This window comes from Trachemys scripta, chromosome 1 (genome assembly GCF_013100865.1).
Source record: "Trachemys scripta elegans isolate TJP31775 chromosome 1, CAS_Tse_1.0, whole genome shotgun sequence".
Lineage (NCBI taxonomy): Eukaryota > Metazoa > Chordata > Testudines > Emydidae > Trachemys > Trachemys scripta.
In genome coordinates, this window is record NC_048298.1 from 81,361,936 (window position 1) to 81,379,307 (window position 17,372).

General features: G+C 40.2%; 1 protein-coding gene across 1 annotated transcript in view; it reads right to left on the reverse strand.

The window, feature by feature from the left end:
- Positions 1–1,204: 1,204 nt before the first annotated feature.
- Positions 1,205–17,372, reverse strand: part of LTA4H (leukotriene A4 hydrolase) — a 29,275-nt gene continuing 13,107 nt past the window's right edge. Inside the window, exons 5-19 of the mRNA XM_034773188.1 lie at positions 17,189–17,293; positions 13,947–13,999; positions 12,974–13,046; positions 12,507–12,647; positions 12,258–12,281; positions 10,057–10,127; positions 9,833–9,944; positions 7,760–7,904; positions 7,568–7,671; positions 6,630–6,700; positions 5,411–5,465; positions 4,374–4,469; positions 3,482–3,564; positions 2,263–2,367; positions 1,205–1,825 (exon numbers count right to left, since the gene is read on the reverse strand). Of these exons, the coding sequence (XP_034629079.1) occupies positions 1,693–1,825; positions 2,263–2,367; positions 3,482–3,564; positions 4,374–4,469; positions 5,411–5,465; positions 6,630–6,700; positions 7,568–7,671; positions 7,760–7,904; positions 9,833–9,944; positions 10,057–10,127; positions 12,258–12,281; positions 12,507–12,647; positions 12,974–13,046; positions 13,947–13,999; positions 17,189–17,293 (1,371 nt within the window). The 3' untranslated portion in view covers positions 1,205–1,692. The remainder of the gene's footprint in view (positions 1,826–2,262; positions 2,368–3,481; positions 3,565–4,373; positions 4,470–5,410; positions 5,466–6,629; positions 6,701–7,567; positions 7,672–7,759; positions 7,905–9,832; positions 9,945–10,056; positions 10,128–12,257; positions 12,282–12,506; positions 12,648–12,973; positions 13,047–13,946; positions 14,000–17,188; positions 17,294–17,372) is intronic.

The following is a 17,372-nucleotide window of genomic DNA, read 5'->3' on the forward strand; positions in this document are numbered from 1 at the left end:
CCTGAAGAAGTGGGCTGTAGTCCACGAAAGCTTATGCTCTAATAAATTTGTTAGTCTCTAAGGTGCCACAAATACTCCTGTTCATTTTGCGGATACAGACTAACACGGCTGCTACTCTGAAGCATTGGAAAGAGTGGCTCAGTAAGGCTTTATCCACAGAAAACTATAATGATTTAGTGCAGCTCCCTCCCAAGGAAGCGCTTTCAGTTTGAGTGCCTTCTATGAAATTAATTCAAAAGTTTCTAACTAGGACTTGAATTGATGATCAGGAACAGTCAACATGTATTCACCAAGGGCAAGTCATGCCTGACCAACCAAATTGCCTTCTATGATGAGATAACTGGCTCTGTGGACATGGGAAAGTGGTGGATGTGATATACCTTGACTTCAGAAAATTTTTGATACGGTCTCCCACAGTATTCTTGGCAGGAAGTTAAAGACGTATGGATTGGATGAATGGATTATAAGGTGGCTAGAAATCTGGCTAGATGATCAGGCTCATCGGGTAGTGATCAACGGCTCGATGGCTAGTTGGAAGCCGGTATCAAGCAGAGTGCCCCTAGACTTCATCCACTGCAACTTGAGACCATTACTCCTTGTTCTGTCATCTGTCACCACTGAGAACAGCCGAGCTCCATCCTCTTTGGAACCCCTCTTCCAGTAGTTGAAGGCTGCTATCAGACACCCCCTGAGCCAGCCAGGTAAAATCAATGGGGCTACTCATGTGCTTAAATCCCTAACTGATTAAAGGCCCATATCAGGACTGTTTACATAAAATACAGTGAGCCAACAGAACACAGGACAATTAATTTTTTTATTTAAATTGTTCTTTCAGCATTTTGAAGTGTTTCAAAAATATTTTTTTAAGCCAGCTATGAAGCTGCCACAAAGCCTGAAAGTTTAGTGCTGAAATTTCAGCTTGAAATATTGTGACTAACTTTTTTGTCAAAAAACTGAATTTTGACAATCAGCTCCAGCTGTTACTATATGTAACTGTTGTATGTACTGTAACTCATGTCATACTCTAACTCATGTTAACAAAACCATCAAAAAATCAGGGGTGGAAAGAGAAACAAAATTGTTTGGATACTAAAGTAATTTAGGGCACACAAGTAAAAACACAGGTTTATACAACATGATTTTTAAGTTCCAAGTGCATTCAATTTTTCTTCCAGGTTTATTCTAGAAATCAGAATATTTGAAGTCAGCAAGGAAAAGCTATTTATTATGACATTTTTATTGTTACTTTCTATAGTGGTTGATTGTACAAGACAAGTTGGCTGTTTTATTAAAAAGATTTTTTTTCCAAATATTTAAAGATTCAGGACTTCAGCTGTGTGTTGCTGTGTGAAAGCGTGTATGAAAAAAAACATTTGATTTCATCCAAAATTTGTTAAAAAGCCCACACGACTGACAAACACAAATGTAGCTCAGAAAAGTCATCTTTTCCTTTAAGTATAATTTGTTTGTATTAAAGCTATTCATTCATCTCCCAAAGATTTATCAGTTTTCTAATATTTCATTCGATGTACAAGACTGAAGTTTTTAAACTTCATCTTGAAGATCTATTTAAGCCAGATTATTGCCACAGTAGCAGAAAACAAAGTCAGATAGATAATCAAACATGCATGTTAGCATAATGTGCAGAGTTACAGTTCCGTTTTAGTAATTTGCCATAGCTTTTTAAAGAAATTAAGCAGTCTGTCCTTGACCCACTTTCAAGTCTTTGGCCACCAGCATTGCAGCCACTGGGTGCATGCGCGCTCTGTGCTGCATGAATGAGCTGACAGCTTGATCACAAGACTTCTCGAAGTTGTAGAGGTCCCTGCAAAATATTCCACAAGATAAGTACAAATAAGAAACTAGTCTAAATATGGATTTTCACCTGAAAGTTTTATTCTTACATTGAATATTTTATATTAAGATTATCCTTTATATAATGGCTTTCCACTCTGCACTCTATGTTTGCTAGGTTTTTATGTTAAAAAAATTGGTACAATATAAGAACTTCAATTTATCCTGCAAATATAGAAATATTCATGTTCAAAGTGCTCTAGAAGTTTTATAGTTCTCTCACTTATAGTTTACTCACTTCCTTTAGAAGGATACAGATTTGATTATTTTTCTAAGAAGTCTGCTCTAGTTCAAAGAGGAATTAATTCAAAGGAGTCCTATGGCCTGTGTTATATAGGAGTGTCCACAATAAAAAAAAAATTAAAAGAAAAAAAATGTTCATTTGTAAGTTCTGCAGGTGAGTCTTACCTAAACAAGGGACGAGTAAACTTCATCCTGCCTTGTTCTGTAGCCATTTTTAGAGCCAGAGGAATGGCTTCTTCCCACTTGGCTTGGATGCAGAGGCGTAACCATCTGAAAAATGTAGTTAAAAATGAATTTCTCCTCCAAGTTGGCTGCCAATTTTTGTTTGTAGCAGTTTTCAAAATTTGTGATCTTCCACTACTAATATCCAACATGGTGTTCCCTAACTCCATCTTAAGAATGAAGGGGTCATGCCACCATACATGCAACAGGACATTCAGATACTAAGTACTTTAAGTTCATAATGAAGCACAACTGGATCTCTGGGTTTCCCCACACTGACTTTTGCAATTATTTCTCTTCTAATGATGTATTTATTTGTATTACGATAATGCCCAAAGGCACCGATCAGGGCCCTGTTGATTAGGGTGCTGTATATTTGGGGGAAGTCATTACATAGCAGTAAGTGTCTATTTCCACAAGCTCATCTATTTTGTTATAAATATAAAAATAAAGCAAAAGTAATAGAACTCAATATCTTTATGTGAATTGGGAACTACATTCGCAACTTAAGCAATACAGGTTTTGTCAATGGTAAATAGCAAAGGATTACTGTACACTGAGACAAGACAAAATCCCTAACCATTAAAACACTTTGTGGCAAGTTTATTACAATGGCAAACTGGGCAATCCCAATAATAAATATGCTTTTAGAGTTCCAACAACATAATCTGGAGTACAGACATGTTTTAAAGGTGTATAAATACAAGATACAAAGGAATTTACGGTGATAGGCATAAACTAGAATTAATGGGAGGAAAGGAATATTTTCCTCTGATAGTTTTCCTAAATTTCCATTTAAGTTTTAATAATTGTTTACTTTAAAGAGAGCATGAACCTTGTGGGGAAAGGCACATCTAAAGTTAAGTGGACAAAGCATTAGGACTTTTACTACAGGGAATAATCACACTGCCAGGGGAATAGACTAGATGACCTAGGTGTTATCGCTAATTTCGGATGCTCAGACGGGAATACATTTTCCCATTTCATCATTAATTAGTATGTAGGAACACTGCACATGTAAAAATTACATTTACTAGAAGTCATTATTATTCATGTGTGTCCTATTACATTTTTGTAGAATGGAACTTCTCAGATTGTGTATCAGGTAGTATTTTCCCTTATCAAACACTTTTCATGAAGCAATTTCCATACTATTACTAACCTGAATCTTATTTCAGAATTGTTTACAGCATTGAAGTTATAAACTTCCTGCATTCGCTTTACATGTGACACTGGAAGTGGTGCCTAAAAAAAGTTGCAAAATTAGAAGAATGAGTAAGAGGTATATTTCAACTGATGTTCTCTGAGAGGAGGCGAGACCTAGAAAGAAGACTTTCACTACAAGGGAGAGAATATTTAACAAAAAATGGCTACTGGTAAATGCTTGCATATTCTTTCCCTTTGCTCCACTCCACCTAACTAAGGAAGGGGCAAGGGATAATATGGTAGTTACTAAGGCTTTGTCTACACTAGCACTTTTAATTGCCTAAACTTTTGTCTGTCGGGGGTGTGTGTGTGTGTGAGAGAGTGTGAAAAATAACGACACCCCTGACCAACATAAGTTTCACTGACAAAAGCGCTGGTGTGGACAGTGCTATGTCAGTGGGAGACGCTCTCCCCGCTCACTCGGGGGTGGTTTAAAATATAGAGCGGCTACACAGGAGACCAAGGTCCGTAGTATAGACATAGCCTAATCTGTGAAACTTTAGTACAGACCCAGTATCACTTAAGCACTCCAAACTGGTTACAATTGTATTCAAAGCTGTGTCACACAATACATAAATGCTAAATTAAAATAAACAAAATCACGTCTCAAATTTTGTTTATGCCTCCTTGACTGAAAGTCTCCTGATGTTACTCATCAAGTGAATAATCAAGGAAGAATGGGTTTTGGAGACCTCTTACTGGCTGTCCCAAAGAACAGCAAATGATTTAAGTAGGATGAATAAGGATCTTCAGAATTGTTGGGCAACGTATGAACTCCCTGGTTTTACAAAATAGATTTGTGCCTTTGCTTGCATTCTTATGTCAAACTACTCCTAGCCTGCACTTACCTCCAGTAGCAACAGTGCCAGGAACTCAGTCAACTGATGGGATGACAAATCCTTTAGATCTGCTGAGCTGAATGAGCACAAATCACTTTCTTTGGCCTAAACAAGCAAATAAACACAACAAACAATTTGTAATTGGCTTTTTCAGCAAAGACATCATCTGTCTGCTTTTGTTTATGGACACCTGCATTTAATTTCAAGCTACTTCATGTAAAAATACTGCTTTTAGGGTTTAAGTTATGAGGTTACAGAAAACAAAAAAGAATCCAAAAATGAGAAAGCTGTGGGGGTTGTTGAGTGGTTTTTTGTTTACACCATTTAACTGCCTATTAAAGATAATGAAATAAAGTGAAAAGTAAGTTTAAGAGATTCTTATTAAAAAATATCAAAAGTTGAGTACAATAATTGCAACAATTGTGTACTTTTTCATAAAAAGAATCTTTGGCAAGAGGAGAATTAGGTTGAAGCAAATGCGCAGTAGGGCCAAAACACACAAAGTTGGCAAAAATAAGGATGCTACACTCCCTGGCAAAGCTAAAAGCAAGTTACTACGAATGATCAATGATTTGTTGTAATTGGCGTTGCTTAATTTTACCGAGGAGTACATACTGCCTGCTTTATAAAGGAGGGGCAGTGTTAGTATGAACATATAATCAGTAACGGAAACTTACTTCCACATCTGTGCCTTTCAAAACAAGTTTTGAAATTGCAGTCCTAAGGCATAGGATAAAATATGCACAATGGGATTCTCAATTTGCACATTATCTGCATGTACTAGATAGTTAGCTGTGTAAGTACTTAGTTTACAGGTACAATGCATTTTCTCATTTCAAGAAGTTGCAGCACCTCTACAGACTCTTTTTGAAAGTTTAGCCTATTAAATAATGCAAAAATTCATGGCAGCATTTCCCTCACCAGACACTACTTTCTCTGGCCAGTGAGGATGATGTGAGCCTTTCCCTTATTATATAGAACTAACAACTAGTTTGTCATAGTTAAAAAAATCATTAAGATGTCTGCAAAATTCTTTAACAACTCACTTTGGTCCATCTTTGGCTCAAGGCAACACAAGCATTTGATAGTGTCATGTCGTATCTAATAAAGATGAAAAACAAAGGATTACATTTTTGAAATGTGAATAACTCCAAGTGCATTTGACGGGCATTGTAGCACAGGCAGTGTAAAAGTGGCAAGTTAACCTATAATTGGGCTTGGTAGGATTAGCTTTTTATCAGTAAGTGTCGGTAAACAGATTTCACCATACACAAACAAACCAATGGAAATAATTTCCATCAATAACAACTGAAACTTACAGATAGGCAACGTAAGCAAAATGGTGTTTGAGAACTTATTAGAGTTAAAACTGGGTGATTCAGATTTTTGAATGAGGCTTGTTACAAATGGACTAGCAAATGAATAGTATGGTATGATTTGTTGATTTAAGAATATTTTATTTTGACATGTGATGTTGACAATTTGCATTTAACAGTTTATAAGGCTTTAACTTTTTGAATCTCAAAGTGTCACTAAATAATTGTCTGATTCCTTCCATAATTTCCCACAACTGTGAAAATATAAACCAATAAAAATTGGAAAAAAAAAATGCTTAAAACTCAATTTTCCACAACTGTGAAAATTTAAAAATAAAAATCTAAAACCAAAAATCAATATCTGTTGAAGTTATAAAAAATAAAATTAAAATTCTGTGACGTCTATTTATAACGTAGGCGTGCACCTCATATTGTAATGCAATATGTGGAAAATCTACTACAATGAGTCAACACAGATATGCACACTCTTCACGGTATTTGTGACTTCTGTTGTGAATATTGCTATTGCTCATTGATAGCCCCATACACTACTAACCGCAGATGGAGCAATATCTTGTAATCAACCTCAGAATGTAAACATATTCAGAAGTCGTACACTCTCCAGCTGGTTGGACAGCGCGAAGGAGGAGGAAGGGATGTTTCTTGCAGAGATTTCCACTGGGGAAATTTCACTTATTACACTTTAAAATTTTTCCATTTTCCGTGGCAATTTTCCAAACAAAAAAGACATGCCTTCCCCCAACATTTCTTTCTTTGGAAAATTATCAGAATTCATATTCCCCCCGCCCCGACTTCCAAAAATTTTCAGAAAATAAGGTTTTGTAGTTTTCTGACCAGCTCTAGTACCAGTTTTTCAAATAGTTAAAAGTTTTGTGTTCTTCCCAAACATCAATTAGGTGAGAAAGACAAGAGAAGAAAGCACAATTACGTTGGTTTTACTGGTGGCATGCCAGGGGTGTGCATCCATGCATTCCAGTCAACTTTGTTGAGAACATCCACCTACAAACAACACAGATCTTTGTTCAGTTTACCATCTACATGTTTTTTCTCTGAAGCAGTGGTCCCCAACCTTTTTGTGGCCAGTAGCACATTCATGTTTTCAGAAGAGTGTGGCGGGCGCCAACAATTTTTCAAGGCTTATTTTGCATTTGTACATTAAATAATACAAAAAACATCATATTTAATATTACATAATATATAAATCCAGAGAGACGAGAGAAGCCGGAGAGAAGCCGCGAGGACAGAGAACACCGGCGCCCGCAGCCCTGGAGGGTCCTTGTCAGACGCAGGGCCGCAGCTTCTCTCCCCTGCTGGGCACTACGCGGGCCCCGCACCTGCCGGGGACAGAGAACACCGCATCCAAAGCCTGAGTTCTCCGTCCCAGTCAGGCGAGGGGCCCCGGCTTCTCTCTCTCTCCTGCTGGGCACTAGGTGGGTGCACATAAATGCCTCAGCGGGCGCCCTGGCGCCCGCAGGCACCGCGCTGGGGACCACTGCTCTAAAGAGTTTGCAATTTGAAAGTTAGTTTAAATATTTTGTTTTGGTTTGTAAGAACAGCTTGATCTAAAGTGCTGATTCCTATGTAGTTTACTTTTGAATAACTGTATTTTGAACAAATGCACTGTAACCCAAACCCATGTTTGTAAGATTTTATGCTACATCTTTACATATTTTCTATATAGGAATGAGGGAGAAGATGTATGGAAGCCAAACATCTTTAAGAGAGGGAGTAATATTTTATTTATCAACCTATTTTACTCTGACCATATGGAGTATCTTCAGCTTCCTGAGCTATGCCACAAGTAGAATACATTATGCCAGTTTCACACAATTGTAGGACCTCAATTAGCCTGAAGCACCATCCAACCTTATCCTTGAAGTAGGAATACAAGAACTTCTTCCAATCTTCAGTCACAGCACTCTTATAGGCAAACTGCTGAATATAAGCCTTCAAGAAGCCAATGAAGACATCTAAGTTAAAAAAGTGTATCAATTAAGGAAAGCCAATGTTTGAAAGCAAAATAAAAATCCTATTTAAAATAGAACTATTAATGCTCACCTGGTCCTCCAAGAAGCTGTTCAAGGTAGAAAAGCAAAGCAAAGCCTTTCTCATATGGAATAGGAGAATATGCAACATCAGGGTCTACTTCATTCAGCTTAGGGATCAGGTGAGTGAAAGGACTTGTGTCTCCAAGCGTATTTATCTGTAACAATATTATACACACTCACCCAGAAAGGCTCCACAATTTGCACTCATTTGCAGCCATCTTATACAGTTATCGTCCATCCAAGACCAAGATTACCATGCTTTGGTGCACATGGCTCTAGCTCAGGGGTGGGCAAACTTTTTGGGCTGAGGGCCACATCTGGGTGAGAAATTTGTATGCAGGGCTGGGACAGGGGGTTGGGTGCGGGCGGGAGTGCGGGGTGTGCAGTGTGCAGGAAGGGGCTCAGGGCAAGGGACTGGGGCAGAGGAGGGGTGCAGGGTGTATGAGGGGGCTCAGGGAAGAGGTTTGGGGTGCAGGAGGGGTACAGAGTGCATGAGGGGGCTCAGGGCAGGGAGTTGGGGTGCAGGAGGGGTGCACGATGCAGGCAGGGGGCTTAGGGAAGGGAGTTGCGGGGCAGGCTCCCTGCATGCCTGCCCTGTCCCCGACCCTGCGCCGCTCCAGGAAGCGCTGCGGCCCCTTGGGAGGGGGGGGGGGGGGTTTGGAGGGCTCAGCATGCGCTGCCCTTGCCACGCCTCCAGGTACCTCCCCCGAAGCTCCCATTGGCTGTGGTTGCCTGTTCCTGGCCAATGGGAGCTGTGGGGGGGCAGTGTCTGAAGGCAAGGGCCTGGGGGCCGCAGGGACGTTGGGCCGGCCACTGCTGAAAGCGGCGCAGGGCCCGTGGCGCTACGGGGGCAATCCCGCGGGCCAGATCCAAAGCCCCGAGGGGCCAGATCCAGCCCGTGGGACATAGTTTGCCTACCCCTGCTCTAGCTCATCCCCCTTGCTGAAGTTCCCAAATTAGAACAGACTATCAGCCATCTATTTCATCTTAGGGCTGGTCTATACTACGAAGGCTTTGCTGGTATAGCTATACTGGCAAAGTCCCCTAGTGAAAACTCAGCTTATACCAGTTAAAAAAGAGTCCTTTTGCCAGTACAGCTAAACCACCCCCCCAAACATCATATGCTAAACTATCTGCATCCACATGAAAGATTTTGCCTGCACAGCTGTGTTAGTTGGGGGTGAGATAGTAACATAGCTATGCTGGCCTTCTGATCATGCTCCCATGTTTTGTTTGTTCCCATGGCAACAGCCTCTTTCCCCATACTGAAATCATAGATAGTTTATTTAGTCCTTCAAAAAACCAGAAGTTGCTACTGACAGGATGAACAACAACACTATTAATCCTAAAGGGGTGAGACATTTCTTTTGGGAGGCTCTGGAGGAAGGGGGAAAAGAGACAATTTTTAAGAAGTTAAGCCAGAGACAAAGTCTTTGAAAAAAGCAATTACCACGACCATTTAAATTCTCCTTCTAGAGACAGAAACCGAGTATCAGGATTCCTGACCTTCAACACTCAGTTTGGTACAGTGTGGAACACCTGGGCTTTGTTGTGTATTTCAGTTCTCTCTCAGACATTTCAATTGCTTGTATCACACACTGGAACATCTGAAGTTTGAGAAGGGTGGCCTTGGCTATGGCTATCACAAAAAGGCAACTTTTAGCTGCTCACTGGTACGCTAATTGCTTTAAAGGGTTTTAAAAGTATACACTGTTGCAGTATGTCCTGTACATTAAGGGTTCACTGTTATTCACTAGCTGTTGCAATATTCAGTAGTAGTTCGGGATGAAATTCAGCCTTTCAGAAGATCCTGCGATCTTTAAAAGATCCCTGAGACTTAAGGTCTTTTTGAAAATGTTCCCATCATCTGTAATCTAGCAGTGTCATGTTTATATTGAACAATATCACTTGTTGGTTCATAAACAAACCTGAGAGAACACTGGTACTCAACTATGAACGCAAAGATTTTCAGGAGCATTATTATTATCGTTTTCTGTTGCGTATTTCAGGGAAACGTTACAACTTAATTTTTAAGATTTATGTTTAAACATAAACACACAAACTTCTACCAAAACTAGTTTACCGTATTTTGCAATTCTCTCCAACCTCCCAAAGCTTGGAAGTGCCTGAACTGTTCACCAAACAGCCGTCCACCAATTCTACGTTCCAAGTAAACCGTGTGTCCCTCATTTAGCCTAGAGAATTATCAAGAACATTAATTTATGTGAGATGGCAAAACATTTCCTCAGAACTTGTATATGGTAGATAAGAGCCAATTTTTTGTAATGCACTCAGTATTACACCTACCAAAAATGCTCCCATGTTTTGTTTGTCACCAAGTTTCCTGTCCAGCTATGAGAGATTTCATGAGCAATAACCTAAAACAAGCAAAAAAAATAACCCATCCCATGTCAGAAGTAGATTTCATTAGATTACCCGAGAGAATATACTGTCAAATCCCAAGAGGTGGAGAGGGGGCGGAAAGGAAGAGGGGCAGCAGCAGGAATCACAATGGGTTAACTATTATATATTCAAAGCGAATTGCCATATATTGTAAGTCTCATCTCTGGATATCAGATTCACTCTGGTGCTACAATATCCCACACCACACACCCTGTGAAAAAGTAATTTTCAAATTGTGGTCTATGGACAACAGAGCCTTCACTGGTTAGCCGCGCTGATCTGGTTGGTCACATAGTGCCAGTTCTTCTGGTTTCCAACGGCTAAATCACATTAAAAGAAAGATTATTTAAGGTGTTTAGTACTTTCCTGATATTACTTTTCTAGGTAAGCAAATGCTGTAGTTCAGGGATGTTATTTCATTACAAATGGGAGGAGATATGATTCATGAGATCATGAATAGAATGGGGAAGCATACGAGATACTAAAAATGTGATCCACATTGAACATTTCAGAACTGCTGTTGGAAGGCATTACAATATTATGTTCATTTAAGGGACTGTATTCTTCTACTGGAAAGATTTAATAATTAGATGAAATGCTAATCAGACTCCTCTCTCCAGACAAACATTAAAATATAACTAGGACAAGCACTGAAGTACAATTTCCAATTAAAAAATTATGCACAACTTATTGCAAACAGTTTTAGTGGCTAGATACCAGAGAAACAGGTGACCAATAAATACCATTAGCATAGGGCCCTGAAGAATCCCACCTTTTTCTCCAGAATCAATTTAGTTACACTTTTTAACATGGCTTTACCAGCGGCTTGGCTATTCCTAACTCAAATATGTGGGATTTATTTAGAACTAAAAACTGCTCCCCTTTAACATTCTTGTGATTAATTATCTGTAGCCCTCAGTTCTTAAATTGGGTCAGAGACAGAAGCTTTCAACTTTGCTGCCTCATATCTGATTAAATTGAATCAATAGAAGCATACATGTTAGTACGGCCCAGAAGGAAGCCCAACTGAGAACAGTGGCTGTGAGTTCAGTAGAATAGTAATGTAGATTTCTGATAAGATGTAGTGTTGTTATGGCTGTGAACTTTCAAAGGCTTTAAATGGCTGAGCTGTAGATTTTATGCAGGGGTTCTCAGGACATATTTTTTGGTGGCTTCAGAGTGCAGCCACCAACTCTTGCTGGTGGCCGCTCTCACATTTTTTCTGAACATACTTAATTAGTTTTAGGAAAAACAAATAAATATGCACATCCAAATCATTGTAATTTATTTATTCTTAGCTATTAAGTCTGTTGTGAAACGTGATATTAAACATACAAGTATCACATTTCACAGCAGACTTACTCAGCTCTGCCAAGCCTGGGGACAAATTAAGCCCTGGATGGGAGGCTGGGGGAGACAGTGCAAGGGCGGTCGGGGGTGAGGGGCTAGAGCCTGAAGCTCCATGGCCAGAGCACAAAGCCCCATTGCCAGAACCTGCCGCCCCCACCACTCCAGGTCTGAAGGCCAAAGCTTGAGCCCCACCACCCCTGGGAAAGTGGGAAACTCACCAGCTGCCTGCTCCTCCAGCATTGTGCCCCAGGTGTCTCCAGAAGGGAGCAGGGCCCAATCTCTGCTGGCGGCCCCAGCAACCAACAAGGCAGTGCACCCAGGAGCAACAGGAAAGGGGTGCGGCCGCTATTTTGGACACACACACACACCCCTCTACCTCCAGGAGACTATCGGCACAAGAAAAGCCCCTGGTGGCCGCATTTGAGAAACACTGTTTTAGAGGGTCATTTCATTTGTCAATATAGTTAAATGGGAAGCAGGAGATTCCTCCTATAAAGACGATATTGTTCTGCAAACATGATAGGGACAAGAAGATTTCCCTGCACCTGAAATTTTTGCAATACAGCTTGGTATTAAACTGACCTGCTATGTATTTTTCCATTTTGTAACTAGTTAACAGAAAATATATAGGATGTCTAAATGAAGACTTAAGATTTAGAAATATATCTCATATCTTCTCTGCCAGGAACGATTTAAGATTTAACTTAAAGTTACAGAGTATTTGGTTTGAAGACCTGAATAAAGTTTATACTTACATTTGACAGTGATCTGTCACCTGCCTAGAATAGACAAACAAACCAAATTACCTTGTTGGTTCAAGTTAAACTCAAAATTCATGCACTACACACATCTATTTCATGTAAGTTCTATGGCTCTGGTAGTCTAAGGATCATTTTATCGTTCTTTAAGGAATATAAATCCAGAGTTCTATGCACACCTAGATGGATTTTGGAATGGGTTCTGATGAAAAGCTGAAGAATAAAGCGCATAAATTTCACACTTACCAATAAAGTAGGCGTCACAAAAGTAAGGCAGGGGTTCTCCATACCACCATAAGGAAAAGAGGGAGGCAAGACTAGCAAGTCATACTGCCCCCACACATAAGGCCCTGCCAGATCTTCTGCTGTTTTCAACATGGCTTCAGTCTGAAACAAAAAGTTCACATTGATTTTTAATGAGATTTGTAATTAGAATTAGTAAATACAGGCTATAAGTATGATCCTAATGCTCCACACACAAATTTCTCGACAGCTTGAAAAGTTCCACATGCAGACCAATGGCAAGATTGTGCCTTGTCACTTGTGTGGCAAGATCAGCAGTTATTTGATGTTCCTTTAGAAAAACAGAACACCTTCTTTGGTGGAAGTGAGGAGAGGGGAAAAAATTAAAATAAGAACAATTGTAGTATTGGCTGTTTATTCTTAATACTATGTAAAGTGAGTGAATAGCGAGCAAACTCTTTGTAACTAACCTCCGCAAATTCATATGCAGATATATCCACCAGCTCCTTCTCAGCCCACACCAGCGTCCTGGGGCCAATCTGTCTGTAGAAGTACAGATTTCAGTTAGACACTGAACTTGAATTGATGTTATATGGGAAGCCAGTGCATAGTGGAGGATGAGTTTAATATACTCACAGTAGCCCATATTACTGAGGAGAGGTTCTGGAGAAACCCCCACCAACCTCATTTCACTGCTACTGTATATGTTTGAATGGGGATTGGAGAGAGGAGAGAAGGAATGACTAATTTAATTTAATTTTAGACACACCTCGTTGCGTATAGACTTAATGTTCTAGTCCTCCACAGAAGGACAGGTAGGAAAGAGATGCAAGTGCACTTAAAAAAAAAAAAATCAAATAAAATCAAATCACAGGAAATTATGTTTTTTGCATTGACTATCTAGATGGGGGATAAACTGAAGTTCATGCTTTATAAAATACTGTACGGTGTTAATACAGCACCACCACCAACAACATTCTGGGCCAGATTAAAACATACCGTGTGCAAATGAGTGATCGGGTTGAAGCTAGTACATTATGACTTACGGAGGGGACAAAGGCTCATCTAGTGAGTGAATAGTTTCTAGATTATTCTTAGGACTAGAAGGCTGGGAAGAGAGGAACAAAGACTCAGTGGCTGGATTCTATTCCATTTCTTTCCTTTACAGTGAGAGAGTGAGTTCAGGAGCATTCTCTCTTGAGTTGTGGCTAGATACTCCTAGAGGTGAGAATAATAAATGAAGACTTAAAGAATAGCTAACACACTCAGCAGTGTTCTGGGTTGGGGGAGTACATACTTGAATGTTATATGAAGGAGCATCCTAACACCCTTCCACTGACCAAGAGGTTTTTTCAAATTAGGATCAGGAGTCCAAGGAATGTCAAGACTCTCAAACTTTCTGTAACTGATAAAGTTTAGCCAATGTCTACCATACACACTTACTTGCTTTCCAAAGCCCCAACCACGAACGCAATCAAGTAGCAGGGTATTGGAACCTAATGGAAGATATTAAAATCATCTATTTAAAATCCTAGTTGTAATATCAGAACTATCACCCACTGAGTTAATCAAAGGGAAAAGTTATATAATCATAGTTGTACTGTATATTCTTTTTCTTCATAACCTTCTGCCTTGCATTAGCCTCCGACTCTGTTTTTCTTCTGCCTGACGTGGGGTAACAGATTTATCAGCCAGTGGTAGTAATAAGCAGTCCTCATTAAGTGATAGCTATCAGTTCAAGCCTCAGAGCTATCTATCACTTTCACACATATCTTCAGTGACTCACTCTCAAAGGCTCCAGGACTGTAGACCCCACTTCTGGTTTATACTGCAAAATATTTCTATTCATAGTATACAAAAGCCACCCTGGGCACCTTTGATGTATGTTACAAAAATGTCACATCTTTCCCCCTGGCCTTCTGTGGGCCATCAAGGGATCCTGTTGGAACAAGAGACAATTGTGCCCCAAACTCAAAAGAGAATGATTGGTTCATGACAGACCGACTTGTAGACTACTTAATCTTCAATCACAGACCAAAGAAGTAGATCAAGGGTGTGTTGTCAATTGCACGTGTGTGTATTCTTTCTGTGTGCTGTGCCAGCTCTGTGCAGATAGCTGGTCCAGCAGACCTTGATCGAACTGCCCAAAAAGACCACAGACTCGGTTCCACAGCAAAGGCACTCAGCCAAGTTTATTGGCAACAAACCACGGTCCTAGATCCCCAGATCAAAGTCTACAGTTACACTAGCACAGGTATGCCTGTTGCAGTGGACTCAGCGCAATGAATGGTGGGACTTTCCAGTCCCTCTCTGGCTGGCCAAAGACACCCTCTCTTTTATAAACTGATACAAACAAGTTATGTATTGCCCCTCTGATGTGGTTAGTTACCACCCTTTATCTTGTACATGTTGGTTTGATCAAAACATTTCTATCCATCACCCTGTCATCCTGACCTTATCTTTAGGAGGGGTCAGTGTGTCCTATATTATCTTCAGGGAGTGTGCTTGTATCAGTTGGTATTGGGGTGTTGAAAGCAATAGTATTGCAATTAAGCATCTCAATCCCAGTTTACACCAAACACCGTTTCTTCCTGCCTTGACTCCCCTCCTTTGGTCACTACCACAGGCAACTGAGGAATCCAAACCCTCACGACCAATCTCTTGCACATTACTCCCAGGGAAAATTCTGCACCACCGTGCATACATGTCATCTGCAGATTTTTTTTTCCTCCTCAGAAAATAAATTCTGCCAGAGAAGCACTACAATTACACCCTTCACCCACCAGGGGCTGCTGTGGTGCTAGGAGAGTGGGCAGCTGGCTCAGGGCCAGGTGCAGAGAGGGAGAGGCTGCTTTCTCACAGCACCCTGTCCGGGAGTGAGACAGACACAGGATCTGGGGGGAACAGACTGGGGTAGGGGCACAGGAGCTAGTGGGGTGACAGCATTGAGCCAGTGCCACATGGGGGTGCAGGGACACGTTGGGATGGTGTGAGGGGTGGCTGAGGGAAGGTGCAGGGATGCCTGGGGGACGGAGGGTGAAGGGACACACGGGGACAGGGACAGATGTGACTGACTGAATGGGAGAGGGTAGGGGTCAGCATTTCCTGAATCTATTTTGTTGTCTGTATTGTTACAGATAAATTTGCTGACAAGTATTTTGAAATAAATAACCAAAATTGAAACTGGAATGATTGTATTGTGCCAATTTGACAAAATATACAGAATTTTGCAGAATTTTAAAATATTATGTGCAGAATTTTTAATTTTTTTGGCACAGAATTCCCCCAGGAGTATATAAAAGCTCAGGCTTTCACAGTTCAGGGTATGGCAGTGTTGTCACTTTGAAAACTACACTGCAGTAGCTGAGAAGATGGGACTGTTGCTGAAACAGAATACCAAAAAAAAAACCAACAACAAGGACTGCAAAACACACTGGCACAAATTCCCAACCATACCATGGGGCTCTTATCCTCATAGGAAGGGTCAACAGTCTCCTTCCAGTTTCCAAAATGAAACAATCCTTCCAGCCTCCCCTCTCTTCCTGTAGGTCTTCCCCAGGATGCTCCTCCTTCCCAAACTAACCACTCCAAAAGGATGCAAACACTTTCCCTCAGTTTTTCAAGCCTAAACCCCCTGCCTCTTCCACATTCGTACCTAAGAGCACTGTCTCTGAAACTGAATACACGCTATTCAATATTGAAAAATACAAAATCTATAATTTCGTGCAAAGTCTGATTGCACATTTGCATTAATTCATGTTAGTGACATGCTAGGATACTTCACTGCTGTAACAATTCATTTTTAAGTGCCACTGTTTCATGGCAACATAGCATTTTAAAGTTATATACCAGATACACCAGGGAGCCTCAGAGATGTGTTTTGTTCCGTGTATGGTATCTTGTACATTGAGCAACACTAGAGAGATTAGTCTACCCGCTGGCTTTATAAAACAACACATAGGCAGGAAGGGGATTTAAGAATATAAAAGACAAACACAGAAACAAATTTAATTTCTGTATTTGGGATCAAAATGAACTGCTGTAATTCTTGTTCCTCTTCTTGTGGAAAAACTCCCATGGTGTTGTGATTATGTCCTTCATTTATTATCAAACTAGTTATAATTGTCATTAAATAAAAACAATTTGTGATCACATGGTTACCTATTGAAAGGATCCTATCACCACATGATTTTGGGGGATGTATTTTACATGTTCACTGCAAAAGACTCAAGAACAGATGCTCAAATCCATTTATTTATGTTCTAACAGGTCTTCAAACTACAAGTTGGTAAGTCACCAATGGTTTAAAGTTTCAGATCTCAGTGGATAATAGAACATGAACTTTTTTTAGAAAGGCTGTTCCTCATTGCACCAATTACCCTCCTGGCCGAGGACAAGTAAGTGCTATGGAAAAATTTTTGGTAAGTTTGGAAAGCCTACTGCTTAGGGCCAATGACCAAAACACACCAGACTACAATTTGTTTTATGGAATTTGTTGCTTTTTTAAAAAATAAAACAAATCTCATCTTGTTCATGTGTGCAGTAAAGTTTCCACGAGCCTAAATATTACAAATTACAGTACACACAAATCTGTGCTTGCGTAGGTTTCATGCACACAATACTTTAAATTAATACAAATCTGTGCCTGGTTTCCTAGTTTTTGTTTAAAAGACAATGGGTCTTACCTTTTGACTGAAACGATATATCTTCCTATTGCTGTCTTCTGGGTCAGGCATCTCTCCATCACGATTGGCACTCATGAGAGCCACCAGTTCTTTAGGAACAGATACCTAAATAATGAGAGAGGAAATATCCAATTATGAGGGAGTCTAAGTCAGCACAATGGAGGTCGTATCAGTCATTGGCTGC